Source organism: Otolemur garnettii, unplaced genomic scaffold, assembly GCF_000181295.1.
Source record: "Otolemur garnettii isolate 467f Iridium unplaced genomic scaffold, OtoGar3 scaffold00015, whole genome shotgun sequence".
NCBI classification, from domain to species: Eukaryota; Metazoa; Chordata; class Mammalia; order Primates; family Galagidae; genus Otolemur; species Otolemur garnettii.
The window spans coordinates 14,247,654-14,273,684 of NW_003852410.1; the positions used below are offsets into that span (position 1 = coordinate 14,247,654).

At 39.6% G+C, this 26,031-nt stretch overlaps 1 protein-coding gene across 1 annotated transcript in view; it reads left to right on the plus strand.

Moving 5' to 3' along the window:
• SHQ1 (SHQ1, H/ACA ribonucleoprotein assembly factor) overlaps positions 1-26,031 on the plus strand; it is a 138,310-nt gene that overhangs the window by 27,911 nt on the left and 84,368 nt on the right. Inside the window, exons 6-9 of the mRNA XM_003785493.2 lie at positions 634-761; positions 9,131-9,285; positions 11,230-11,283; positions 15,148-15,271. Coding sequence (XP_003785541.1) covers positions 634-761; positions 9,131-9,285; positions 11,230-11,283; positions 15,148-15,271 — 461 coding nt within the window. The remainder of the gene's footprint in view (positions 1-633; positions 762-9,130; positions 9,286-11,229; positions 11,284-15,147; positions 15,272-26,031) is intronic.

The window sequence follows — 26,031 nt, forward strand, 5'->3', positions numbered from 1 at the left end:
GGCATCTTAATAGAAACACACATACTAAAAAATGTGTGTGTGTGTGTGTGTGTGTGTGTGTGTGTAGCCTCTTTGTGGAGATGCAGTATCCTGAATTTCCTACTCATGTGTTTTTTTTGTTTGTTTTTGATTCAATCATAGCTGTGTATAGTAATGCAATCATGGGGTACAATGTACTGGTTTTATATACAATTTGAAATATTTTCATCAAACTGTGTTTGTTTTTCTTTACTGATGGAGTTGAAAAATTCTTTCCCTTTATTACAATCTTACCAAAATCCGTGGTACTTGAAAACCAAGTGCTCGGTTTCAGTCCAGTATGGTGTTCAGATTCGCTTCTTCCACGCCACTGAATATGGGACGGGGCTTCCTGGAAAGACTGGTCTTCTCTGTACCTTCTATTTAAAGAGATCAGAAATGTCAAATACCCCTTAAATCAGATTCTTCCTTTTGTTTTATGGTGATTAGTAACCATGAAGAAAGTAAATACAGTGTTCAGTTTTTCCTCAAAATGCACTTTGAGTTAACAACTTGTGTTTCTAGCACATGTATGATGAGTTAAGAAACAATTAAAAAAAATGAAAATCAGCCTAATCCTGCGTAACAAGCCTATTCGATGTTTCTTTATCACAGAGCTGACTTTTTTGAAGATGAGGCTATTGAACAGATTTTGAAGTATAATCCTTGGTGGACTGACACACATTCAAAAATGATGGCCGTTTTGGAGAAGAGTCAGGAGCAAGAAAATCATGCTGCGTTAGGTGAGAAACTTAAAATTAGGCTGTTTATTTCCTTTTAAAATCTCATGGTGTACCAAGTTTACTGCCTTTCCTTTTCTTAAGCATATAACTGTAAAATTGCCTCATAATATGAAAATGATTCCAATGATTTTGGATTGCTAGTTTGGGAAATTAGGTCTTCACCCCTGACTGGAAAATAATTATACTTATTTGTGTTGGAAAATTCTTTTGAAGTATATTTTACTTTAAGATCATTGGAGTTCTTTTAAATTTATTAAATTAATTACTTACTATGTGTATATAAATGTAGAGATGGTGACACATAGGACATTTATAATTTCTGAATAATCTGCTGGAGAGGTATGAAACTTCTTCTATAGTGGGGACATTTGAGTATTAATAATGGTGGGAAAAGACCTAATTCTCATTCCCTTTTCTCTGTTGAATGAATTTGATATGTCCTGCCCAGTTTTTTCACAAGTGCTTTTATGAGGAAGCAGGAATGGTTGTCCTCATATCTGTGCCTCATGGATAGCAGACGGGCCAAATTTTTCCAATGAAAGTTGAGCTGAGGAGTTTTATGAGCCCCAAGGGATGGTTGTGCCATGATTAGCATTAAGCCCAATGCTACCCACAGAGTTCTTTCTTACATGGGCATGTTACTACCACCTTCTCTAAATGCAGGGTTGGTACATTAGACCTGAAGATTAGAATTGGAACCGTTTCAGGTAGATTGGAACAGGAGGCCCAAGTTTTCTGTCACTGATTTGGCTTTTATTTATATATTAAAATTTCAATGTTTAGATGAAAGGAATACACACACATATGTACATTCTGAATAATATTAAATAGAATATAGACTCTTCCCACCCCAAGTTCCTCTTTCTAAAAGTAATCACTGTTAACAATTTTAGGGTGTTTTTAAAATATCGATTCCCACATCTCAGTATTTGCTTTAAGAAATTTATACATGTAGACTTATGTATACCGCGTGTTTACCTCACTGGTTCCATTTGTACAGTATGTTTGTAGATTATTCCCTAGTGTCAGTTGCACATCTCCCTGAAGCTTTTCATGACTGCCTGCTATCCTGTTGTGTATTTTCTTTTTTTTTTGAGACAGAGTCTCACTATGTCGCCCTCAGTAGAGTACTGTGGCATTACAGCTCACAGAACCTCCAACTCTTGAGCTTAAGTGATTCTCTTGCCTCAGCCTCCCAAGTAGCTGGGACTACAGGTGCCCACCACAACCCCCGGCCGTTTTTGTTGTTGTTGTTGTAGTTGTCATGTTGTTTATAGCTGGCCTGGGCTGGGTTCGAACCCACCAGCTTTGGTGCATATGGCTGCTGCTGTAACTGCTCTGCTATGGGTGCTGAACCTGTTGTATATTTTTGTCATGGTTGATGGGCATTTGGGTTATTTGTAGTTTTCTGCTGTTGCAAATAATACAGTTACTTTTGACCACTCACTTAAGTGTCAAAGGTCTACAAGGTTGATATTGCAGCACAAATCTTTTCTTCTCTGCATAGCAATGCATTGGCTTGTTTTTTTTTTATGGATAGAATCTCACTATGTTGCCTTTGGTAGAGTGCTGTGGTATCACAGCTCACAGCAACCTCAAACTCTTGGGCTTAAGAGATTCTCTTGCCTCAGCCTCCCAGGTAACTGTAGTACTACAGGCACCTGCCACAATGCCTGGCTGTTTTTTTGTTACAGTTGTCATTGTTGTTTAGCTGGCCTGGACTGGGTTCCAACCCGCCAGCCTCAGTGCATGTGATGGGTGCCATAACCACTGTGCTATTGGCACCCAGCCTGCAGTGGCTTGTTATCTACCATTTTTTTGGTGTCTATGTGATTTCATAAAGGAACTCAATAAATATTTATAGGATAAATAAATATTTTTCCAGTTAGGTTTTGTTAGTTTAGGTGATTTTTACCAGATCAAAAAATTGCTGCTATAATCCTTTAGAAAGTAAAGGATTGGTTCTATTGCATAACAGCAACTTATAGTGAGTTTTGTTACATTCATTTAGTGTTTTCAGCAAATCCAGGGTTTTATATTTGACTTGAGTTTAAGAAGTTATCAGAGACTTACCACATTATATAGACAAATTTTCAGGTATAGGATTGCTAACATAGTTTATGATATATATACTATGCATATACTATGTAGGTCTGCCCAGAAAGTTTGCTCAAACTTAAATCATCAAGGACATTGACTGGTTCAAATCACTTTCTCCAGTTTAGCACAGTATTTTAATGAAGTGGTGTGAGAGAAAATTGGTGGTTGGGAAGTTGAGTGTTCTGTCCACCAGGGTGAGCTAGTTGCCCTAAGAATCAAAGGTGTTACCTTTGATTTAAATTCTATCTTGTTCTACTTTGATAAATTATAACTTGTTCTTGGTCCAGTTTTCTGTGTCAGCAATGCTTTGAGTTAGTTCTCTCTGTGTAATTTTAACAGGAGATTAAGCTGGTGCATCCTTTTAACTACTTCTCCTCCTGACCCTTCATCTGACTCATGACTTATAGCCAGGCTCGTGTGTCAGGAGCAGTCATAGTCTGCCAAGCCATTATGGTGATTCATTCTAAAAATCACTTTTAAAAATAGCAAGGGCATGTGGTCTAAGGTAGAAGAACTTGAGCTGTGTTGAACAGAAGGTACCTCTTGTAAAATGCCAGTTAGGTTAAGTATAGGTATGAGCTACACAAGGGGCTAGGCTGTGACTCCTTGCTCTACCATACGCTAGCATTGTGACTGTGCAACTCAAGATTGCTGTGGACACCTGTACCTACCTCAGAGTTGTTGTAAGGATTGAGAGAGATGAAGTGTTTAAAATTATTAGCATATTGGCTAGGTGCCTATAGCTCAGCAGCTAGGGTACCAGCCACATAGGCCGGAGCTGATAGGTTTGAGCCCAGCCCTGGCCTGTCAAACAACAATGACAACTACAACCAAAAAACAGCTAGGTGTTGTGGCGGGCGCCTGTAGTCCCAGCTACTTGGGAGACTGAGGCAAGAGAATTGCTTAAGCCCAAGAGTTGGAGGTTGCTATGAGCTGTGACACCACAGTACTCTACTCAGGGTGACATAGTGAGACTCTGTCTCAAAAACAACAAAAAATATTATCAGCATATTGTAAATGGTAGACATTACGAATGTAGAGTAAAGTTGATGGTAGGAGAGCCAGGAATTGAATGGCTTCTTTGTGAAATTACAATTTTTGTACATTTATGAAGCTTTAAAGAAAAGTTCTTTGTTAGGGAGATTTTTCTCTCGTTTTCTTTCTGGCTTGGATATTTGACTCAGAATACACTTAGAACTGGCTGAACAGTTAAAATGTGTCAAACCAGGCTAAAATATAGGTGAAGAGAAGTAAACCAAGAAATAAGCTTTACGTTTTCTGTTACCCATGGCACCAATGCTGCTGTATGGTTTCCTGTTATCTTCTTTGTTCTTTGTCTCTCTGGCCTTCTTCCTCTGTTGTCTCTTTAGTGCTCCCTCATCAGATATAGCCAGGTAGTTAGAACAGTGCTGGTGCACAGTGTACCTTTGATTCTTCCTTCATCATAAAATATTAACCTGTGTCAGTGGCACCCATAGCTCAGGAGGTAGGGCACCGGCCACATACACCAAGGCTGCTGGGTTTGAGCCTGGCCCGAGCCAGCTTAAACAACAATGACAACTGCAACAACAATAACGACAACAAAAATAGTCGGGCATCGTGGCGGGCCCCTATAGTCCCAGCTACTTGGGAGGCTTAAGCCCAAGAGTTTGAGGTTGCTGTGATCTGTGATACCATGGCACTGTACCCAGGGCAACAGCTTGGGACACCATCTCAAACAAACAAACAAACACCCCACACCCCCAATATTAACCTGCATTGTTTTTTTTTTTTTGAGATGGAGCCTCAAGCTATCCCCCTGGATAGAGTGCCATGGCATCACGCTCACAGCAACCTCTAACTCGTGGGCTCAAGCGAGTCTCCTGCCTCAGCCTCCCAAGCAGCTGGGACTACAGGCGCCCGCCACAACGCCTGGCCATTTTTTGGTTGCAGCCGTTATTGTTGTTTGGCGGGCCCGGGCTGGGGATTCGAACCCGCCACCTTAGGTGTATGTGGCTGGCGCCTTAGCCGCTTGAGCCACAGGCGCCGAGCCAACCTGCATTGTTTTGAATTCCAGAAAAATCTTAGGTGGTGAACTTTGTTCCCTGTCTTTGCCTTTGTGGTGATTCTTGTCATTTTCATCAGAGTTAAATAGTGAGACTTTCTTCAGCTTTGTAGTGACCCAGAGATTTCTCCCCAAAGGCTTGTAAATGGAAGTGTTAAATGCGATGCTTCCCCTGAGCTCTGGTTTCATGAGGATAGTGGTACCGCATTTCCCAGGTTGTCTTTTGGTGGTTAATCTCAGCCCGAGAGTCTTGGCACGTTATTGCTTGTTATGACACCACATAACATTTATAGTCAATGAACTTCCTAGCAGGGACATCCTGTTTGGCACCAGCCAGCCCTTCAGTGTTAGTAGAGATAACTGTCAGTGTCGGCTTTGAAAGTTGTAGCACTGTGGGGCTACCCAGTTAGGCTGAAGGTTTGAACGCAGCACATTTTCTTCTGGTTCCCTTGATCTGTTTCCAATAAGTGTACGATGGAATAGACAGATGTGCGTTACTCTGAGAGGAGCCAGATCGCAGATGATTTAATTGTTGACCCAGACAAGAGTAGGATGTTTGGGAGGGGGATTTAGAGAGGAAAAGAGGATTTAAAAGTAACAAAATTTAAAAATGTTTCAGAGAAAAAGTGACTACCTCACTGACATCTTTCTATTTTGATGGGAGTCCCTTTGCGGTCCTCAAACATATTTGATGTTGGGAGGTGGTCCTGGGCCATTTGCTTTGATGGCTAGGGTACCAGTTTCTTTCCCAAATATATTGCACTTTTAGCTGGCTTTTGTTTGACTAGAGATTATTTTTAGAAGTATAATTAGCTGAAATGTTGTGAACTATATAGCAAAGCTGCTCTGCAGTGTAACTAAGTCATACAAATGCTTGACAAATGTTACTTATGGTGGCAATCATCCAAGTATTGTTGGCACTACATCTGTGGTTGTTTCCAGTACGGCTGCTAGGTTAGACCCGACTGTGATCAAACCTCCCCAAGTTCCCTTTGGGTAATATGATTTATACCTTCAATAAAAAAGGCCTTAGGGAGCCCAGACTTTTGGTTTCTCTAGTGATTTCCTATTTTGTTGTTATTTCAGAATTTAAATGCATTTGTGTATTATTAATGAACTAAGTAGGCCAAAATGGAACTTAAAAGTGCTCAGGAAAAGGTAGCTCTGTTTTTAGGAAAAGGCTTGCAGGAACTAGCATCTAAGAATTCAGAAGAGTACATTCAAGTAGGCTTGTAAGATGTATACAGTTATTGAAAATGGCTTAGAATGTATGAAGCACTTACATGTGGGTGTTGCCGCATCAGAACCTACATTCTTGGGGCCAGCGTTCAGAAATCGCTAGACATACGCAGGAACTACTGCTCAAGAATGAAGGCGTGTACATGCAGAAGAGTTGATGGGTTGCTGAATGGTGTTGGCCATGCTTACTTTGGGTTCAGAATTATGTAGAAACAAAGGTCTTTATTAGTCAACCAGGACATAAAGACTTTTCTCTAGTGAGATAGCATCGTGAACACCTGGCACTTTATTATTAGTTAAATTAATGAACATGTCTAAAACTGTACCTGAGGGAATACTGTCTCAGACCTTCCTGCTAAATACAAGGGATCTTAAAATACTTTGCCAGGGATGTTTTCTTACTGCAGTGTGTTCCTTCCTGCAGTTTCCTTAAATTGAATTGCTTAAAGTGAACTGAGAGCTTTTATTTAGTTTAAAGGATCTACAGATGAGTCCTTTCATGAGACAGCTAACACCCCATTTATCTGTCTTATTAATTAAATTATTAAATGCATTGGGCAGCACAGGTTTGAACTGTGGCCTGTGTTCACTTCTCTACTTGAGTTTTCTTCTGCCTCTTTCACCTCTTGAGACGGCAGGCCCAACCCCTCCACTTCCTCAGCCTGCTCAGTGAAGATGACAAGGATGAAGACCTTTCTAAGGATCCACTTCCATTTAATGAATAGTAAATTTAATCTTAAAGAGACTTTGTGTACAACGCAAGGGATGAGAAAATTAAGGCTGTAAACCCAGAATCTCTTAGAAAAAAAATGGACCTGTTTGGCTACATAAAAAATAAGTGCTTCAATGACAAAGGGTACCAAGCAAAGTCAATATATGGTAGATTTGAGAGATGATATACAAAGAAGTTCTTTTTTTTTTTTTTTGTAGAGACAGAGTCTCACTTTATTGCTATTGGCAAAGTGCCATGGCGTCACAGCTCACAGCAACCTCCAACTCCCGGGCTTAGGCTATTCTCTTGCGTCAGCCTCCCAAGTAGCTGGGACTACAAGTGTTCACCACAACACCCGGCTATTTTGTTGTAGTCTGGCCAGGGCCAGGTTTGAGCCTTCCACCCTTAGTATATGGAGCCAGTGCCCTACCCACTGAGCCACAGTTGCTGCCCTAAAAAGAAGTTCTTTTTTTCTAATGGAGATGAGCCATCCAATAGAAAAAATTGGGCAAAACTCTTATGGGTAATTCACAGGAGAGCAAATCTGGATTGTCTGCAAACCTATGAAATAATGCTCAAGGTCTAGCAATTCTAGCAATTAGAGAAATACTAAGTGTAGCAGCAATGATATATCACTGGTTTTGTTTTTTCTTCATACAACATGTATTCATGATCTCACAGTTTCCTGGTTTAGGTCCAGCTCCTATACAAGGCTGTAGCTAAAGATGTTAATTTTTAAAGTTGTTATTATTTTTTATACATGTTGGTAACATCTATAGCTCTCCTAAGCTTACATGATTATTGGCAGAATTCCATTTCTTGTGGTGTAGAACTAAGGTCTTCACTTTGTGGCTGTAAGCTAGAGGCTACTCTCAGATCCTAGAGGACACCACAGGTCCCTGCCACATAGCCTTCTCATGGGCCCTCTCACCTCACCTTGTGGCCTCTTCTTCAAAAGTAGAATCCCTGGCTCCAGTGTGCTAATAATGGAGTGTGATCATGAAAGTGACTGTCCCATCGCCTTTGCCATGTTCTACTGGAAAGAAGCAAGTCAGAAAGAAGTTCTATCACTACACAGTGAATATAACTCATTGGGGATCATCTTAGAATTCTTCCTACCATTGTCATTTTATATTCATTAAACTAGAAACAACTGGAAAATAATTTTGTTTTTTGCTAGGAGGTGGGGGTATATGTAGGAAGAGGGACTTCTATCTATGACTGTTAGAAAGGAGAGTTATTATGGCCTTTAAGTAAAGTATCTTTCTATAATGCATGTACTTTTTTGACCCAGTAAATCTGTTCTTTAGATTTTACTTTATGGAAATAAAGCCTCTAGTATCCAAGGACATATGACAAGGGTATTTATTGTAGCATTGTTTGCAGTGGTTGAAAACTAGAAGCAAAATGAATGCCCATCAGTAGGGGGAGTGGTTGGATAGAGCATCGTATGCCTTGGAATATTATACTCCTTTACAAAAATTAGCTATATAGCATTTGACTTGGAGGGAATTGCTAGAGGTATTGTTGAGTGAAAGGGGCCAGATAGGAAAAATGACATAATTCTTTGCATGAGGTGGGAATTATAAACTCCCTAGTATATATTTTTGTGTGTCTGTATATGATTACATGGGTGTAGAGAAAACTATGGTAGATTTTTTGCAGGGGAAACTGTTGATGAAGATTCACCTGGACAGAAGGTGCCAAGCCAAAGAAGAATGAGAAAAAGGGTCTGTGTTGTAAAGAAGCATTCTCTTCCCCAAGTCTAATACATGTGACATGGCCATATGTAAAATTTTATTTATATGGATAGAGAATATTAAAAAATAAATGCTATGCCCTTAAAATTGATTGATGTCTAAGAACAGTTTTTTCTCTTGGTATAGAACTTTCAAAATGGATAATGAATATTTTTAGAGTGCTTTAATTTAACTATTATCTGTTTTTTGTTGTTGAAATGTATTATCTTAATTTTAAAGTCAGTAACTTTGGCAGTTAGATGCCTTAAATATAGAAAAGTATAGTAAAAAGGTGATGGGGGTTGGAAATAAGGAATAGATATTGTTTAAAAAATTCTTCTTTATTTAGCCCTACCAAGGTTTGAGCCAATGCATAGTCTTTAATAAAACTGTGAAGTCTACTTAAGAAGTTATTTGTATATCCAGAGTTATGCAAAAATAACTTTTAGTTTCTGTAATCAAAATTTAGATTTTGACCAATCTTCCACTTTGAGAGTTTTACAAAACTGAATAATTTTAAACACATTTCTTCTAGTATCTTTTTCTGAAGAAGAGAAATATCAGTTACGGAAATTTGTCAATAAATCTTACCTACTGGACAAGAGAGCCTGTAGTCAGGCATACTACGGTTTGATTGATATCCTTCTGGCGTATTGCTATGAAACTTGTGTCACTGAAGGAGAGAGGAACGTAAGTGCATGTATGTCTCTGCATGTCAGCATAGATTACTGTGATAAGTAAACTGCATTAAAGCATCAACTCTGTTCTCCAGAGTTGGGAGAAGTTATTGAGGGGTTGCCCCAGGCAGAGGTGTGTGTGTTGGGGTGGGTGGGTACCAACATGCCTGCTAATGCTTATTTGATCTTTTTCTCTTCTCTTTTGGCATTGATCTCTGCAGGGAAGTTTAAGGAAGTAAAGCTGAGAGGGGAGTGGAAGGCTATCCTGAACTCTCATCTCTTTTGGCTAAAGAGAGAAGGTTCTATAACTTACACTTGACATTGGCAAAGGGGTACCACACCCATATATTCTTCTCTTAACCATCAGTCAGCAGATGCAAAGTATATATAGCATTTTACAACAAAAGGGAATTTTAGTATTTACCTGTAATCATCCCTCAATTTATATAGTAGGTATAGTCCTGAAAAACTGTATGTAAATTAGATTTTTAAAAACCTGGATTGTATCTTTTTTTGGTATTTAAAGGAATCATAAAAGTAAATCCTTTTGTAAAGTAAATTATATCTTAAATGACCCTTTAAAAAATAATATGGACTTAACCATATCTTTTCTTAAACCATATTTGATTTTGTAAGTGAGCTAACCTTCTTTCTTACCTATATCCCTGATTGTATATTAAAAAGATTGGAAAACCAAAAAATGTTTTTCTAGTTAGTGTGGCCCTGCAGCTGTTTATAATTGTCCTCACTCAAAGGGTTATTTTTGACCTGAAATATTTGCTTTCTTTTTTTGAATTACATAAATAAATCATATTATAAAGGAAAACATACACATGAAGAAAATAACTGCAAATTTCCTGTAATTTTAGCCATCAAAAACAACCACCGTTATGAGTTGATGTATCTCTTCCCGAGCTCCTTTCATTTTGTGCATGTGTGTATGTATATGTGTATTTACATTGGGCCATACTGGATATTCTGTTTAATCTACTTTTCTTAACATACTATTGGAGTTAGAATTTGGTATGTGCCAATATTTTTGTTCTCGTGACTCTGAAAATTTCCAAGGTGATTCTGGCGGTTTGAATCTGCATCTGTAAGATGAATATTATAGACTGTGTCAAGGGTACACTATATCCGAAATATTTTCTGTTTCCACTTATTTTTTAAAGACCCTATACTTGGAAAAAATGTTTTCTTTGACAAAAAAAAAAATGCTTCATATTATTAAATCTTGAAAAGATGAGCAAGGGTGTTTAGTTATATGTACTTGATAAAATTTACCATTTTTTATTCTTGTTTTCTTTTATTTGAAATCATGAAGTCTTGCAACTTCAAGGCCTTCTTTAAAAGGTCATATTCTCTAGCAGCTTTTTAAGTGCCACAGACATCACTTACACGGTATCTTTGATTTCTTTGATAGGGCATTTATATATTTTTTTTATAAGAGGAAGGGCTTTATTTACTGGCTGGGAGCTTACGGCATAGAAGAATTCCAAGTGGCTGCGCTCCCCGACTGGCTTGGTCTTTCCCTTTTTATTGACAGTCAAAAAGTTCCAACCCATAGGTACCTTCTCATTGGCCAGTTTGAATCAAGGTCACTTATATTAATAAAATGTTTGGGAGACAAGTAACTTAATTGAGAAGGACAGAAATTGAGCAAACGTCAGTTTGATTCACTTTTTTGTTTCAAAGTCCTTGCTTATTTGTTCTTGTGTTCTGGTACTCTTATCAGTGAAAAGTTGTATTTTATAAAATCCCCAGGAAAGTAAACAGAAAGTTCCCTTGGAGAGTCTCTACATTAGTAAACAATCATTTCTCTGTAGTTACGAACACTTCTTAACTAGTTCAGTACTACTCAGTACTGGCTGAATAAATAAATGTATGTATGGATTTGGTCTGTTCTTAAATCTTTTATCTCTGTGTGATGGTATTCTTTTCTCCAAAACAAACAAAGGTTGAATCTTCATGGAATATCAGAAAACTGAGTTCAACACTGTGCTGGTTTGAGGTATGATTTCCCATTGCAGTTGTTTAGTGTTTGTTCAGAGTTGTTTTTCTGTTGTCTTACTTCATTTTGGGTAGTTCATGCAGTTCCTTACATTTTTAAAAGTGGAAACTTTTATTGTCCATGTTTGCTAAGTTATGATAATGAAAACAGCTATTTTGTTTTTGTTTTTGTTTTTTTGAGACAGAGTCTCAAGCTGTCGCCCTGAGTAGGGTGCCGTGGTGTCATAGCTCATAGCAACCTCCAAGTCTTGGGCCCAAGCAATCCTCTTGCCTCAGTTTTTCTACTTTTAGTAGAGTTGGGGTCTCCCTTTTCTTTTTGAGACAGAGTCTCACTACTTCGCCCTTGGTAGAGTACTGTGGCATCACAGCAACTTCAAACTCTTGGGCTGAAGGGATTCTCTTGCCTCAGTTTCCCAAGTAGCTACGACTACAGGTGCCCGCCACAACACCCAGCTATTTTGTTGTTGTTGCTGTTGCAGTTGTCATTTTTTTTTTTTTTAAAGAGATAGAGTCTCACTACTTCTATTGGTAGAGTGCTGTGATGTCACAGCTCACAGCAACCTCCAGCTCTTGGGCGTAGGCAATTCTCTTGCCTCAGCCTCCTGAGTAGCTGAGACTACAGGTGCCTGCCACAACACCTAGCTATTTTTTTGTTGCAGTTTGGTTGAGGCTGGGTTCAAACCTGCCACCCTTGGTATATGGGGCCGGCGCCCTTCCCACTGAACCATAGGCACCACCCATAGTTTTCACTGTTGTTTAGCTGGCCCGGGCTGGGTTCGAACTGCCACCCTCTGTATAAGTGGCTGATGCCATAACCACTGTGCTATGGGCACTGAGCCCAGGGTCTTGGTTTTGCTCAGGCTGGTCTCAAACTCATGAGCTCAAGCAATTCACCGGCCTCGGCCTCCCAGAGTGCTAAGATTACAGGAGTGAGCCACCACACCTGGCCAGCGCCAGTTATTTTGGAAGTTGGAGGAGGGAAACACACTTCAGAGAAAGAATGGGGACATGGTTTGCTAGGGGAGAATGAGGGATAGAGTTGGAGGTGTTGTTGAAAGTTGGCGTGTATTGGGGCTCAGAACTCAAAGATGGGAAGCAAACCTAGGTGACAGTTGCCTGGCAGAGTCTGTGCTACATGTTTAATCTGTATTACTTTGCCTATTCTTCTCAGTAAGTGGGAGAAGTAAGGATTAATAGTTTTACAGTTGAGGAAACAACATATAGCTTAAATAACTTACCCTGGGTCCTACAATTGGCGTGGTTAAATTTGATAACTCTTAGTATAGTAATAATTGTGTTTATATCCATTTTCTAGAAAATAACTAGTTGTGTAGATCTCACAAAAAATATCAAAGGGTATTATCTTCAATTAGTTTTGAAAAAAACTGTTGTACATCAAAATGGTAATTAAAAGTCAAAGCTTTTTTGTTTGTTTGTTTGTTTTTGGAGACAGAGCCTCAAGCTGTCCCCCTGGGTAGAGTGCTGTGGCATCAAAGCTCACAGCAACCTCCAACTCCTGGGCTCAAGTGAGTCTCCTGCCTCAGCCTCCCAAGTAGCTGGGACCACAGGCACCCACCACAACGCCCGGCTGTTTTTTGATTGCAGCCATCATTGTTGTTTGGCGGGCCGGGCTAGATTCGAACCCACCACCTTAGGTGTATTTGGCTGGCGCCTTAGCCACTTGAGCCACAGGCGCTGAGCCAGGTCAAAGCTTTTTAAAAATTATCAATTTAAGCATTTGATAATTGTATCATCAGTTAAGACGATTAGTATTTTTTAAGTTGTAAAATCCAGGTGGTTTCATGGCATCACTTTGTTCAAATAATAGGTCATATGTAAATAGGGGAACTGAAACATTTATCGAAGATTACTTACAAGAATAGTCCACAGACTAATAGCTTGACCAGTAGCCTTAGCTGGGAGCTTGTTAGGAAGACAGGATTTGAGTCTCATCCCAGACCACTGAATCAGAATCGAAATCTAACAGGGTCTTCCGGTGATCGGTATGCATATTAAAGATGGAGAAGGGCCACTCTCCAGGCTTCATTTGAGTTCCTCATATTGCCACGATCAGTGTATAATAGAGGAATTGGTTTTTGTAATAATTGCATTTATTAATAAATTGAAAGTAGTTGGTGACTAGATAATTTCATAGTATAATTATTACAGTCTACATGAAAATTCCTCTACTTATGACTTTATTTTGAAATTTTTGTTTTTGAGATAATTTAGAATTGCCAGACATGTTAATAACTACATTAAGCTTTCATAAGTATTCAGTTTTTTTGCTAGAACATTTTAAAAGTTAAAAATTCCTTCTAAATGTAAGCAATTCTTTGTCAAATAGTCAGTATTCCTTTTTTTTTTTTTTTTGGCTGGAGCTGGGTTTGATCCCATCACCTCTGGTATATGGGGCCGGAGCCCTGCTCCTTTGAGCCACAGGGGCTGCCCATAATAGTCACTATTCTTAATCAGATCTTTACAGCAGGTGTCCTCAAACTACGGCCCATTGGCCCCATGCAGCCAGCCTAGGACATTTATCCAGCTCGCTGGGTGTTTTGCTGCCTCTGCCTGTCCTGCTTAGCAGCCAACTCATCCTGCAGTCTGGCCCTCCAACAGTCTGAGGGACAGTGAACTGGTCCCCTGTTTTAAAAGTTTGAGGACCCCTGTCTTACAGTGTTAAGGCTTAATATACACGGAGATTATCTTCCTCCCTTGGTTTTAATTTTATATTTTAAGTTTACATATGGTTTACATTTTGTGCCTTGCTTACCAAAAACTAATTAAAAAACAATTTTGTAGAACATTTTCATTGCTAGTGTTTTCAGTATTTCAAATTGCTAATGTATCAATTTGATACCATTGAAGATAAAACAGCTTTTTTTCTAGCAGTCAGTACTGCAGTGTTAACAGTTTTTTTTCTAAAAGTTAGTACTGCAGTGTTTTCTTTTTGACAAACAAAAGCAAATTAGTCAGGTAAATAATCTTATATTACTCGTGCCCAAAGGGGGAAAATTTTTTTTAAAGGAGGGGGGAGACTGAACCTTAAAGACTTCTCCATCCTTGATCTATGCCGTCTTGAATGATCCTAAGAGACTAAAATATGAAGCATAACTTATTTAAAAATGTCTTTTATGTACACCTGTATTTTGTTAATGTCATATGTTTTAGATTCTTATTTGTAATTCTTAAGACTTTTTAAAACTTCTCTACTATAGATGTAGTTTTAAAGGAGCATTTGTGATATGTTGATATTGTATGAAAAATTAAAAAGACTTCAATTAAAGATTTTTCAAAGGTATAAAAAAATCTTTTTGGGTCGGCACCTGTGGCTCAAGCGGCTAAGGCGCCAGACACATACACCTAAGATGGCGGGTTCGAATCCCCAGCCCGGGCTCGCCAAACAACAATGATGGCTGCAACCAAAAAATAGCCAGGTATTGTGGCGGGCGCCTGTAGTCCCAGCTACTTGGGAGGCTGAGGCAGGAGACTCGCTTGAGGCTTGAGCCCAGGAGTTGGAGGTTGCTGTGAGCTGTGATGCCATGGCAGTCTACCCAGGGGGATAGCTTGAGGCTCTGTCTCAAAAAAAAAAATCATTTCACGGTTTTATATTTATCCTACTTGACTTTATGATGATTCAAATTTATAGTTGTTTTTGTTTTTGTTTTTTTTTGGCTGGGGCTGGGTTTGAATCCGCCACCTCTGGCATATGGGGCCGGTGCCCTACTCTTTTGAGCCACAGGTGCTGCCCCAAATTTATAGTTTTTAATTTTTTAATTGAAACAAGTTTTTTATTTCATTGTGTGCTTTTGGTTGTATAACATGTTTTATGGAAATGACTTCTTATTAAAATGACACTTCACAGACGTGGACTAACGTTCATGAGATCATGGTATCTTTTGGAAGAAGAGTTTTGTGCTACCCGCTTTATCGCCATTTCAAACTGGTGAAGAAGGCCTACAGAGAAACTATAAAGATACTGCAACTGGGTAAGATACCATTGTGTTTGCAAATTTGGGAATGCAAAAGTAAGTTTTTAGTTTGTGAAAATGTCATGATTTTTGCTTTTTTATAATCTACAAATTAACTCTCATTTTTTCTGTATGCAAATCTAACTATGCCTCATTTTTTCTATATGTAAATAAACCATCTAATCCAAACCCTTTTATGGTAATAGGCCCTCTTTGCTGAGTGGAGTAGGGAGGGTAGATAGAAAAAATATGCCCAGTATTTTAGACCTTTTTACATTATAGTAAATTGCATCATTCAGGATTTCTTGGATGCCTATAATTTTGTAGGCTTTATGGTAGGACTGTGGGTTTAATAATAAAGGAGACAGGTAAGTTCCTGGCTCTGACAAAGTTTATAGTTTTGTCAGAGAGACAGATGATAAATAAGTAAGCAATTCCAAACAGAGAGAAAAGTGCTTTACTGGGGGAAATACAGGGATCATTTAGGAGAAGACACATAACCTAGATTTGGGATGTTAGGATGAGTTTTCCAATGAAAAGCACAACTACTCTGAGGACTTTTGATTATTACTAAATTCAGCCTGAAAAGACAAATACTTGTTAACTTTAAGGATGTGGAAAATTCCAGGCACTGAAACAAATTTCAGAGTGCCCATAACAGTAGGATGTTACTTCCAAGTTAATGACTTTGAAGAAGGCAATATCCATTTATATGTATTATTTCTAGCACATTTATTTAAAAGTCACTTCTATTACTTTATGGTCATTTTGTATATTCTCCCCCCAGTAGTCTCATCATTCCTTTGCCTTTAGTTACAAAAGTATTTCTGGTAGCTTACTTTTTAGACTTCAGAATAATGAGAAAGGAAGCTCTTGCCTCCTCTGGGTGAATTCACTAGCTTAAAGGAGAGACACACTCTTCCCACCTCAGCACTTGTACTTGGCTTTCTGTGTAACCTATGGCCTTATTGTGGGGGGCAAAAGTCATGTTTGAAGTAGAGTCTTTTAAAGTAGACAATATTTGTAAAAATGAGTTACAGTTAAATGAAAGATACCTCTTTATTCATATAGTGTTTTAGACTAACTGCATTTGATTTTGAAGGATTGTTGATTATAGGATAAAAGAGCTACTGTCATTGAGAAATCCATCTTCTTTAACTTATAGACTGCTTTTTTTTTCCTTTTTTTTTCTTCTTGCCTTCCATCTAAGATAGTTCTTGAATTGCTAAAATTACCTTGGAAAATCAATCTTCTATAAATGACTTCTTGTTGAGCTTGAGGTCCTGCGTCACAGTTCAATTCCTTTTTTTAAAGTCCTGCTAGGTTATCTAGGCATTCTTAGACGTAAAAAGATGTGATTATTTTTTTTACGTCATGGCTCAGCTGGAAAAAACTGTGGCAGAGCCCCCATGCGTGTGTTTACTCACACACTGACACACACTCTCTTTCAGTCTCACTCTCAGACTCTCTCACACATAGAAATTACTACTTGCTACTTCTTATTCTGGGAAGTAGTCTGGTTCTCTGGATTCTTATTCAAAAAGTAATCAGTTCTATGATTGCGTAACCAAAAATAAATTTGATTGCTTTGGCTTACATTGTAATCATTTACCCAAAAAGTTTTAGTAGGTCAGAATTTGAGACTTAACTTTTATTCGTAATCACTCTGACAAGAATAGTCTTAATCAGCTGTGTTATGACAGCAACAGAAAACCTGAATAACTGGAAGCCTCTCGGCAAAAAGTGAATGTGAAGCTTCTATAAACCATGTACTGTGGGTTCTGTGATTAATCGGGACTGCGGTTAGTTAGTGCTGAACAGGTCTGGGTTGTCTAGAATTCATGCCAGAAGCTATGGGGCTGACAAGCCCTGGATGAGGATGGTAACCTGTACAGGTAGATGGCACAGGGATGTCATTATTGCTACTGAAGAGGCTTGTTTGTTTGGACATAATTTAAGTGGAGGTAGCTCTGGTTTGGCATTTAATGTTTTTCCAAGAATGAATTTATGCCTATATATATATATATATATATATATATATATAAAATATATAATTCAAGATGCTGTCATAGTGTTCATATTTTTTATTATATGTGCTTCCATAGTTGGATGTAGTGGTAACTCTTTTCCCCCAAAGAAAGAATGATCTTAAATGGAATGACCATCCCAAACTATTGTGGGAATGCTTCAGAAATCTTCCGTTATTTCATTATAACGGATTGACTGAGATCTGAGTTTTCATAGAGCCATGGTTTGCTTTATCCAACTTCCCAGTAGCCTTTCCGAGGGTTCTTTACTGGGCCTTTGGCCCTTTTCAGTTTTGTATTGCTTCTCCCTTTCTGTCTCCTCCTCCAGAGAACTGTGTTTATCTCTTATCTCTGGCTGTTATGTTTACACCAGACTCCTGACGGGCAGGAAATCCTGCTTTGCCCCCTTAAGTACTCTTACGGCGCTTAACAGGAGACCTTTGAGCAGGAGTTGCTCTCTCTCTGCGTCAGTGATCTCAGGATGCTTGACTCTCCCATTTTTTCCTCTTGTCTCTGTTCTTTAACCACTTTTATTGCCTGTTCCTTGTTGCATTCTTTTGAGGAGGAGGTAAAGGTGCTATTAGTCAATTGAAAATAACAGTAAAAGGGATGACAACAGAGGAGCAGCATACACTTTGCTGAGTGTTTGTACTAACATGTACTAACATCTCCATCTTATTAATCTGTGCAAGGTAATCCTCACTCTGCTTCCATTGGTAGGGCTGAACACGGTGGGCTGGAAGGAATTTTTGCTTCTACTTCCCGCTTTGAGCTCATTCTGTAGGATCTTTTTTCCCCCTTCTTGGATAGAATATATATTGTGCATATGTCATATAATATATATGCTTCCTAAAATATATGCTCTATAACTTTTTCTATCACTTTAGGCTACATAAAAATTCTCCCACCTATTCTAGTTATGGGACGAGTTTGATTTTATTACTTCAAATGTTCTCTTTGAACTTGATTAAAAGAGGAAACCTCTTCTCCTGTTGAGGTCTGTCTCAGGGAAGGAAGGAGGAGGGAGGGACACAGCCTCCACGTGGTCATCCCAAGCTGCTTGTTCTTTCTTGCATCTTGATGACCGGTCAGACACCAGTCTTTCTACACTATGAATTAGCATTTCCAGGGCAAGCAGGTTATATTCTCTTCAGAGCCTCTCTTAAAACCTTGTTCCTCTCTGTTTAAGGTGACAGAAATGCACCTCCTCCCTGACCCGGGGAGGGTGGTAGGAAATTCCATAATACTCCACCAGTGTTATCCAAAGGGATTTTTCTGGACCTCTTTACTCTTAAGCTCTTGGAGGTAAATACTGAGCTAATGAACTACAAATCATATTTAGTTACTTTGTCTACAAGCTCAGCATAAAAGATAGCATCTCTTTTTATTTTTTTGAGACCAAGCCTCAAGTTGTCACCCTGGGTAGAGTTCCATGGCATCACAGCTCACAGCAACCTCTAACTCCTGGGCTTAAGCAATTCTTTTGCCTCAGCCTCCCAAGTAGCTGGGGCTACAGGTGCCTGCCACAACGCCTAGCTGTATTTTTGATTGTAGTTGTCATTGTTCAGCAGGCCCAGGCTGGATTTGAACCCGCCAACTCTGGTGTATGTGGCTGGTGCCTTAGCCACTTGAGCTATAGGCACTGAGCCATCTCTTTATATAATATGGGAATATTTGATATGTATTTTGTCTTTTGGAGCTTTGCTGGAAATGTCAGAAATATTCTGTCTTAATAATGCTAAGGCCAGGCACAGTGGCTCACGCCTGTAATCCAAGCACTCTGGGAGGCCAAGGCAGGTGGATGGCCTAAGCTCACAGGTTCAAGACTAGCCTGAGCAAGAGTGAGACCCCAGGGCAGCACCTGTGGCTCAAAAGGGTAGAACGCCGGCCCCATATGCTGGAGGTGGCGGATTCAAACCCAGCCCCGGCCAAAAAAAAAAAAAGTGAGACCCCCATCTCTTAAAAATAGCTGGGCATTGTGGCAGGCTCCTGTAATCCCAGTTACTCAGGAGGCTGAGTCATGAGAATCTCGTGAGCCCAAGAGTCTGAAGGTACTGTGAGCTTTGACACCAGGGCATACTACTGAGGGCAACAAAATGAGACTCTCTCTCTCAAAAAAAAAAAAATAATAACAATACTAGTATGGTAATAATAACCGCAGGTACCGTATGGTTGTATTGGCTACTCTCTGTGTGCCAGTGCTAGGCTCAGTTCTTCAGATGCCTGATCTCCTTTCACTCATGTTTTAATCCTATGAAGCAGGGACTGCGATTTCAGGTAGAGGACAGGCTTGAAGAAGTTAAGTCAGTAGCCTAGGATCACAAAGATAGTGACCTGGATTTCACTCCAGGTCTGTGTAACTCAAAGTCTGTGCCCTCATTTGTACTGAACTAGTTATAAATGAGATTATATGAAGCCTGGATTTTTAAAGTAGTCTAGAGTGGGTTGTGGGAAAATGGGTAGGGTACAGCTGAAACCAGGTTGGCTACAAGCAGCCATTGCTCCCTGGCTGATGAATACTTAGAATTCACGATACTGCCGTCCCTGTTTCTGTACATGGCGTGATTTTCCTTTAAAAAGGGTGACTTGGCTCGGCGCCTGTGGCTCAAGTAGCTAGGGTGCCAGCCACATATACCTAAGGTGGCGGGTTCAAATCCAGCCTGGGCCCACCAAAACAACAATGACGGCTGCAACAAAAAATAGCTAGGTGTTGTGGTGGGCGCCTGTGGTTCCAGCTACTTGGGAGGCTGAGTCAGGAGACTTGCTTGAGCCCTGGAGTTGGAGGTTGCTGTGAATTGTGATGCCGCAGCACTCTACCCAGGGGGATAGCATGAGGCCCTGTCTCAAAAAAAAAAAGGTGACTTTTTTTTTTTTTTTAATGTTTGGGCTCTTAACCATTTCACTCCTGTGTTTCAGATTTAAATTTATCTATCATTTTGTGGAAAACATAATGCCTATTTAGTCAATTGTCATCTAAAAATGTTTTGGCTAATGAAAACACACAAAATCAGGCTTGGCGCCCGTAGTACAGTGGTTATGGCAGCAGCAGGTATGAGGCTGGCAGGTTTGAACCCCCACCTGGGCCAGCTAAAACAACAATGACAAATGCAACAAAAAGTAGCCAGGTGTTGTGGCAGGTGCCTGTAGTCCCAGCTACTTGGGAGGCTGAGGTAAGAGAATCGCTTAAGCTCAAGAGTTTTTAAGGTTTCTGTGAACTCTGAAGCCATGGCACTCTACCAAGGGTGACATAGTGAGACTGTCTCAAAAAAAAAAAAAAAAAAAAAGAAAACACACAAAGTCAGTTCTGTTTTGTTTTTTTTTGTTTTTTGTTTTTTTTTTGAGACAGAGCCTCAAGCTGTCCCCCTGGGTAGAGTGCCGTAGCATTACAGCTCACAGCAACCTCCAACTCCTGGGCTCAAGCGAGTCTCTTGCCTCAGCCTCCCAAGTAGCTGGGACCACAGGCGCCCGCCACAGAGCACAGCTATTTTTTGGTTGCAGCCGTCATTGTTGTTTGGCGGGTCCGGGCTGGGGATTTGAACCCACCACCTTAGGTGTACATGGCTGGCGCCTTAGCCGGTTGAGCTATAGGCGCCGAGCCTTCTGTTTTGTTTTTAAGGCTAGCGGACACCCATTTTTTCTGTATCATTTCAAGTCTGAAGAATAGTAGCTACCTGGCAGGCTTCAGCAGTCTAGTTCTCGTCCTGAATTAAAAGCTGGTTTTACTTTAGATAATTAATAGCCCTTACTTATCAGCCATTAACTGGGCTTGATAATCAATTTTTCAGAAATTATTGCTTTACTAACCTCTTCCATAGATAAAATAAGAAGATCAGTGAGAACAAAAGAAGAGCTAGAGCACCACCCACGGGGTTGTCTTCTCTTTTAAAAAAAATGGATGTTTAACATACTGAGTCAGGGCAAGTGTATTGTGTGACCTCTGAGTTCTGAATAAACCTTAAAGGTAAATTTCTCTTTTAATGTTTAAATTTGTGTTTATTCCAGAGGCAGTTTTAGCGAATGCTTTTAAAAAATTGAATTGTAGAGGAGTGTAGGAATCACAGCGAAACCTTCCCCTTTTCCCTTTGGTTGGTTGGCAGAAAGATCAACTCACAATTATAGTAGATTAATAAGAGAAAGGTTTATTTCCAAATACCATGAGCATGGGGGGAATCATTAGAATGATTACAGAAAGTCCCAGTGATGATCAGAGACCTTTATAGATGACTTTTGGAAGGGAGGGGGGAGAATGTGGAAAGTATAGGTGCAGTAAAAAGATTGCCAGATTGGAGGTGTGGCTGGAGGGGAACAGATTGATTTGTAAATTAACCCTAGAGACAGGTATTGTGCTTCAAAGGACCTTGGAGCCAGGTCTATTAGCATATGATGAGGACATCAGTCAGCAGTCCCTGCAGACTTTAGGTAGGTAGAGGAAAGGCCTCATGCAGTGCTTCCTGATTATGAATGGCAATTAACTCAAAATCTTTATACCAAGGAGTCATATTTTGGGGCAAAATTTCCTTAGCTCCTTCAGGAAATACTGCAAAACTTAAAAACTAGAAGATGAAATCACTACAATTTTCCAGTGTTTTTTTTTTAAGAGCCAGAGTCTGACTTTGTTGCCCTTGGTAGAGTGCTGTAACATCACAGCTCACAGCAACCTCCAGCTCCTGGGCTTAGGTGATTCTCTTGCCCCAACCTCTTGAGTACCTGGGACCACAGGTGCCCTCTACAACAACTGGCTATTTTTTTTTGCACTTTGGCTAGGGCTGGGTTCCAACTCTCCACCCTTGGTATATGGGGCTGGTGTCCTACTCACTGAGCCACAGGTCCTGCCCATGATTTTCCAGTGTTGACATTTATCTATATTTAATTTCTATGACTTTCCAGTTCTGGACATTTAAAAACTTTTTGCTCTTTAATTACGTTACATGAAACTATTTTGAGATTTGTTCAACAAGCATTTATTGAGTACCTGCCCTGTCAAGGTGCTGAGGGCTGAGCTGAATCCTGGAGATACAGTTGTTCTAAAGGGCAAGAGAGGGCTACAGAATTACCAGTTTTTTTTTTTTTTTTGTAGAGACAGAGTCTTATTTTATCCCCCTCAGTAGAGTGCTGTGGTGTCACAGCTCACAGCAACCTCCAACTCCTGGGCTTAAGGGATTCTCTTGCCTCAACCTCCTGAGTAGCTGGGACTACAGGTGCCCACCACAATGCCTGGCTATTTTTTTGTTGAGGTTTGGCCAGGGCTGTGTTTGAACCCACCACCCTCAGTATATGGGGCCGGCACCCTACCCACTGAGCCACAGGTGCCGCCTAGCTGCCAGGGTTTTTAAAAACTGCATTTGAGGGTGGCATCTGTGGCTCATTGGGTAGGGTGCCGGCCACATACACCCAGTCTGATGGATTCAAATCCAGCCCAGGCCAGCTAAAACAACAATGACAACTGCAACAACAGCAACAACAAAAATAGCCAGATGTTGTGGCGGGTGCCTGTAATCCCAGCTGTTTGGGAGACTGAGGCAAAAGAATCGCGTAAGCCCAAGAATTGGAGGTTGCTGTGAGCTATGATATGACAGTACTCTATCCAGGCAACAGCCTGAGACTCTGTCTCAAAAAAAAAAAAAACAACTACCAAAAAACCCCCAAAACAACTGCATTTGAAACAAGTTGCTCAAAGAGAAATAAGGAGAGTGGAAATAAAAAGCCAGGGAAACTGACCTATGTTTAAGTCATTTAACCCATGTAATCTCCTACCAAGAGGAGCCTCTGCCTTATTTGACTTTCAATTCTCAGCTCCTATCGTATTTTAAGGGCTCTCAAGTACTTGTTAACTGGTGGATGAGTTCAGCTATTAATTGATTCATTCAACAGATATTTTAAATGAAAACCTCCTCAAAAGCTATTCTGTGCAAAGCACCTTGTCAACATGAAGAGCAACTGGAAAGGCAAATTGGATGTGTGTATAACATTTGGGGAACGTGTTCCCTATCAGGGGAGCTAAGATGTCCATCAATATCATAAAATAGGCCAGGTGTGAGGACTCAAGCCTGTAATCCTAGCACTTTGGGAGGCTGAGGTTGGAGGATTACTTGAGGCCAAGAGTTGAGATCAGCTGGGGCAATAGCAAGTGTCTCTTTAAAAAACAAAACAAAGCATTTAAAATACATAGTAGACAGTGGTATGTACCTTACAAAGAATGTACATTCAGTATAATACTAAATAGTTTGAAGAAGAAAGAGATGACTGTTCACCAGGGGTCATTGAAAGCTGCATGTTGGCCAGGAGAGTTGGTTTGGGATTTGAGGGATGGAAGTGTTTGGTCATAGAAGGATGGAGAGGAATGTTCTACACATTGTGAGTAAACAGCATGAGGAAGTTCATGGAATAGGACAGTTTCCTCAATGAAAATTTGTTGGAACTAAATGATGGAAAGTTGGTGTGCTATCCGGTCCTGAGATTGGCCCTGCACCTCCTAAACTAGTTGATAGTTCCTGTTCCTCCTTTTCTGAGTTAGCTGGTCACTAAAATTTACATCTCTACTTCTTTAATATTCTCAGTTCCCTGCTCCACACCTAGGAAATGGTAGTCTTTCTATTTTCTTCCTCATATTCTAAATTATTCTTGAATTTTTGTTTCCGACTTAATTCCCCATAGCAATGAATGTTTCTAGGAATGGAACATTTGCAGTGCTCTCAGGAAGTTTAAATAGCGTGGAATTAAAGTCAAATATTGAAGTAGAGCTTGTACCTGTTTTTGCTGACCACTTACATACCAAGTAATCCAAGAAAAAGAAAATGAGAGGACAGCAGAGTTAACTCCTGAGAACTGGAACGCAGGTTTGAAAGGGAGAGTGGAACTGGGACTGAGGCCCTCCTTGGCTTTGCTCCCTCCAGATTCTCATTTTGTGAGACAAAGAAAATTCCTTTTACACTTATCTCCTCTTAAAGTGCAAGTCTATGTTCCAGTCTCCTGATGGACACATTCTTCCTAGTCATATGAATTATTTATCCTCAGAGCATTTGTGAGTTTATATATGTGCAACCTAACAATTAAGTTCACAAACTCATCCTAGAAAAATGCTACATCCTCATTGCTGAGTATCACGATGATCACCTTCATGGTACTCCCCTGGGAAAGCTGTGCACCCAGGCCAGTGCCCCCGTCAAAGGAATTTTGGGACTTTTTTCCTGGAATGATCATCAGAGCTATTGTCATTGTATGGCACACAAAAACACAACAGTAGTGAAGGCTACTCAGCGATATATCACCACATGTAAACCAGTGTGAGACATATCTGATATGCCAAGATAATGAAATTTCACTGAGTTGTTTGTACAGTACTGCCCATGTAAGCACACGGTGACAAGTTAATGAACTTAATTGTTAGACTTTCATAGGAAAACAACTCTGGTCATTCCAGAAAGCGTTCCAAAATTGCTTTGAAGGGTGGACTAGTCTCTGGCATCAGTGCACAGCTTCCCAATGGGAGCACTTCAAAGGTGACCTTAGTGGTAGTCAGCAATGAGATACGTACTCTTCTTTTTCTAAGAAGAGTTCGCAAACCTGTTAGTCCTCGTGTGTGTGTGTGTGTGTGTGTGTGTGTACACATGATACTTACTTTCACGTAGAATAGCGGTTCTCAACCTGTAGGTCACGACCCACAGGAACTGTATTAAAAGGCCACGGCATTAGGAAGCTTGAGAACCACTGATGTAGAAGGATATTGTATATGAGCATAAAGGGAAACAGTAGAGGGAAGAAATCAAATTCCGGTCATCTTCCTAGAATACCTTTTCCCCCATACTGGTGTTAATCACTGAGTGTTGTTAACCACTAACAATGTTTAGATTAATCTTAAAATTTCAGAGTTACATTTATATAAAAAATTCTTTGTTCTCTTAAAATATACTGTAGAGGGCGGCATTTCCTATATGGTTTACAAATAATTGTCTTTTAATTGCTACAGATGATTAACAGCTTATGACTGTTTGACTTTAAAGAAAAAAGTCACTAAATATTTTAAAATGTAATGTTCTTTGAAAATTGGAGTTGTATGTATAAAAATGCTTACTGATGGATGATGGCTCCTAATCACCTGATCTCTTAAATATTATATATAATTTAAATCTACATTGTATTTCCTATACTATATGAGGTAGGTTTTGTTAATTTCTGTATCTTCTGAGCTAAGCAATATATAAAATCCTGGAGGTTAGTTATATGATTTGAATGTATGGCTTTAAAAAATATTTGTATAATTAGTGCCTCTTTAAATAAATTTAAGTCCATTTTGAGAATCTAAATTTTTATGAAAGTAACTTTAAATCTACTTTCTATAAGTAAAAGGATAAAGGCAGGAAATTATATATATTTAAGACAAATTTGGGGGAACAAAGAGAAAACATTTTATTTGATCTTAATGAATCAAGGTCCTGTTATATGTTAATATTGAGACCTAGATGAAATAAATTGAGTAATACTTTATATGTTATCTGGAAAACATGTTAAGTATTAGAGTTGTTTGTAGCATTAATGATGTTTTGGTCAATGATGGACTGGATATATGATGGTGGTCCCATAAGATTATAATACCATGTTTTTACTATACCTTCTATAATAATTTCTATTTATTTGTAAAATGTATTTTAAAAATACAGATGAGGCTAGGCGCCTATAGCTCAACCGGCTAAGGCGCCAGCCACGTACACCTAAGGTGGCGGGTTCGAATCCCCAGCCCGGACCCGCCAAACA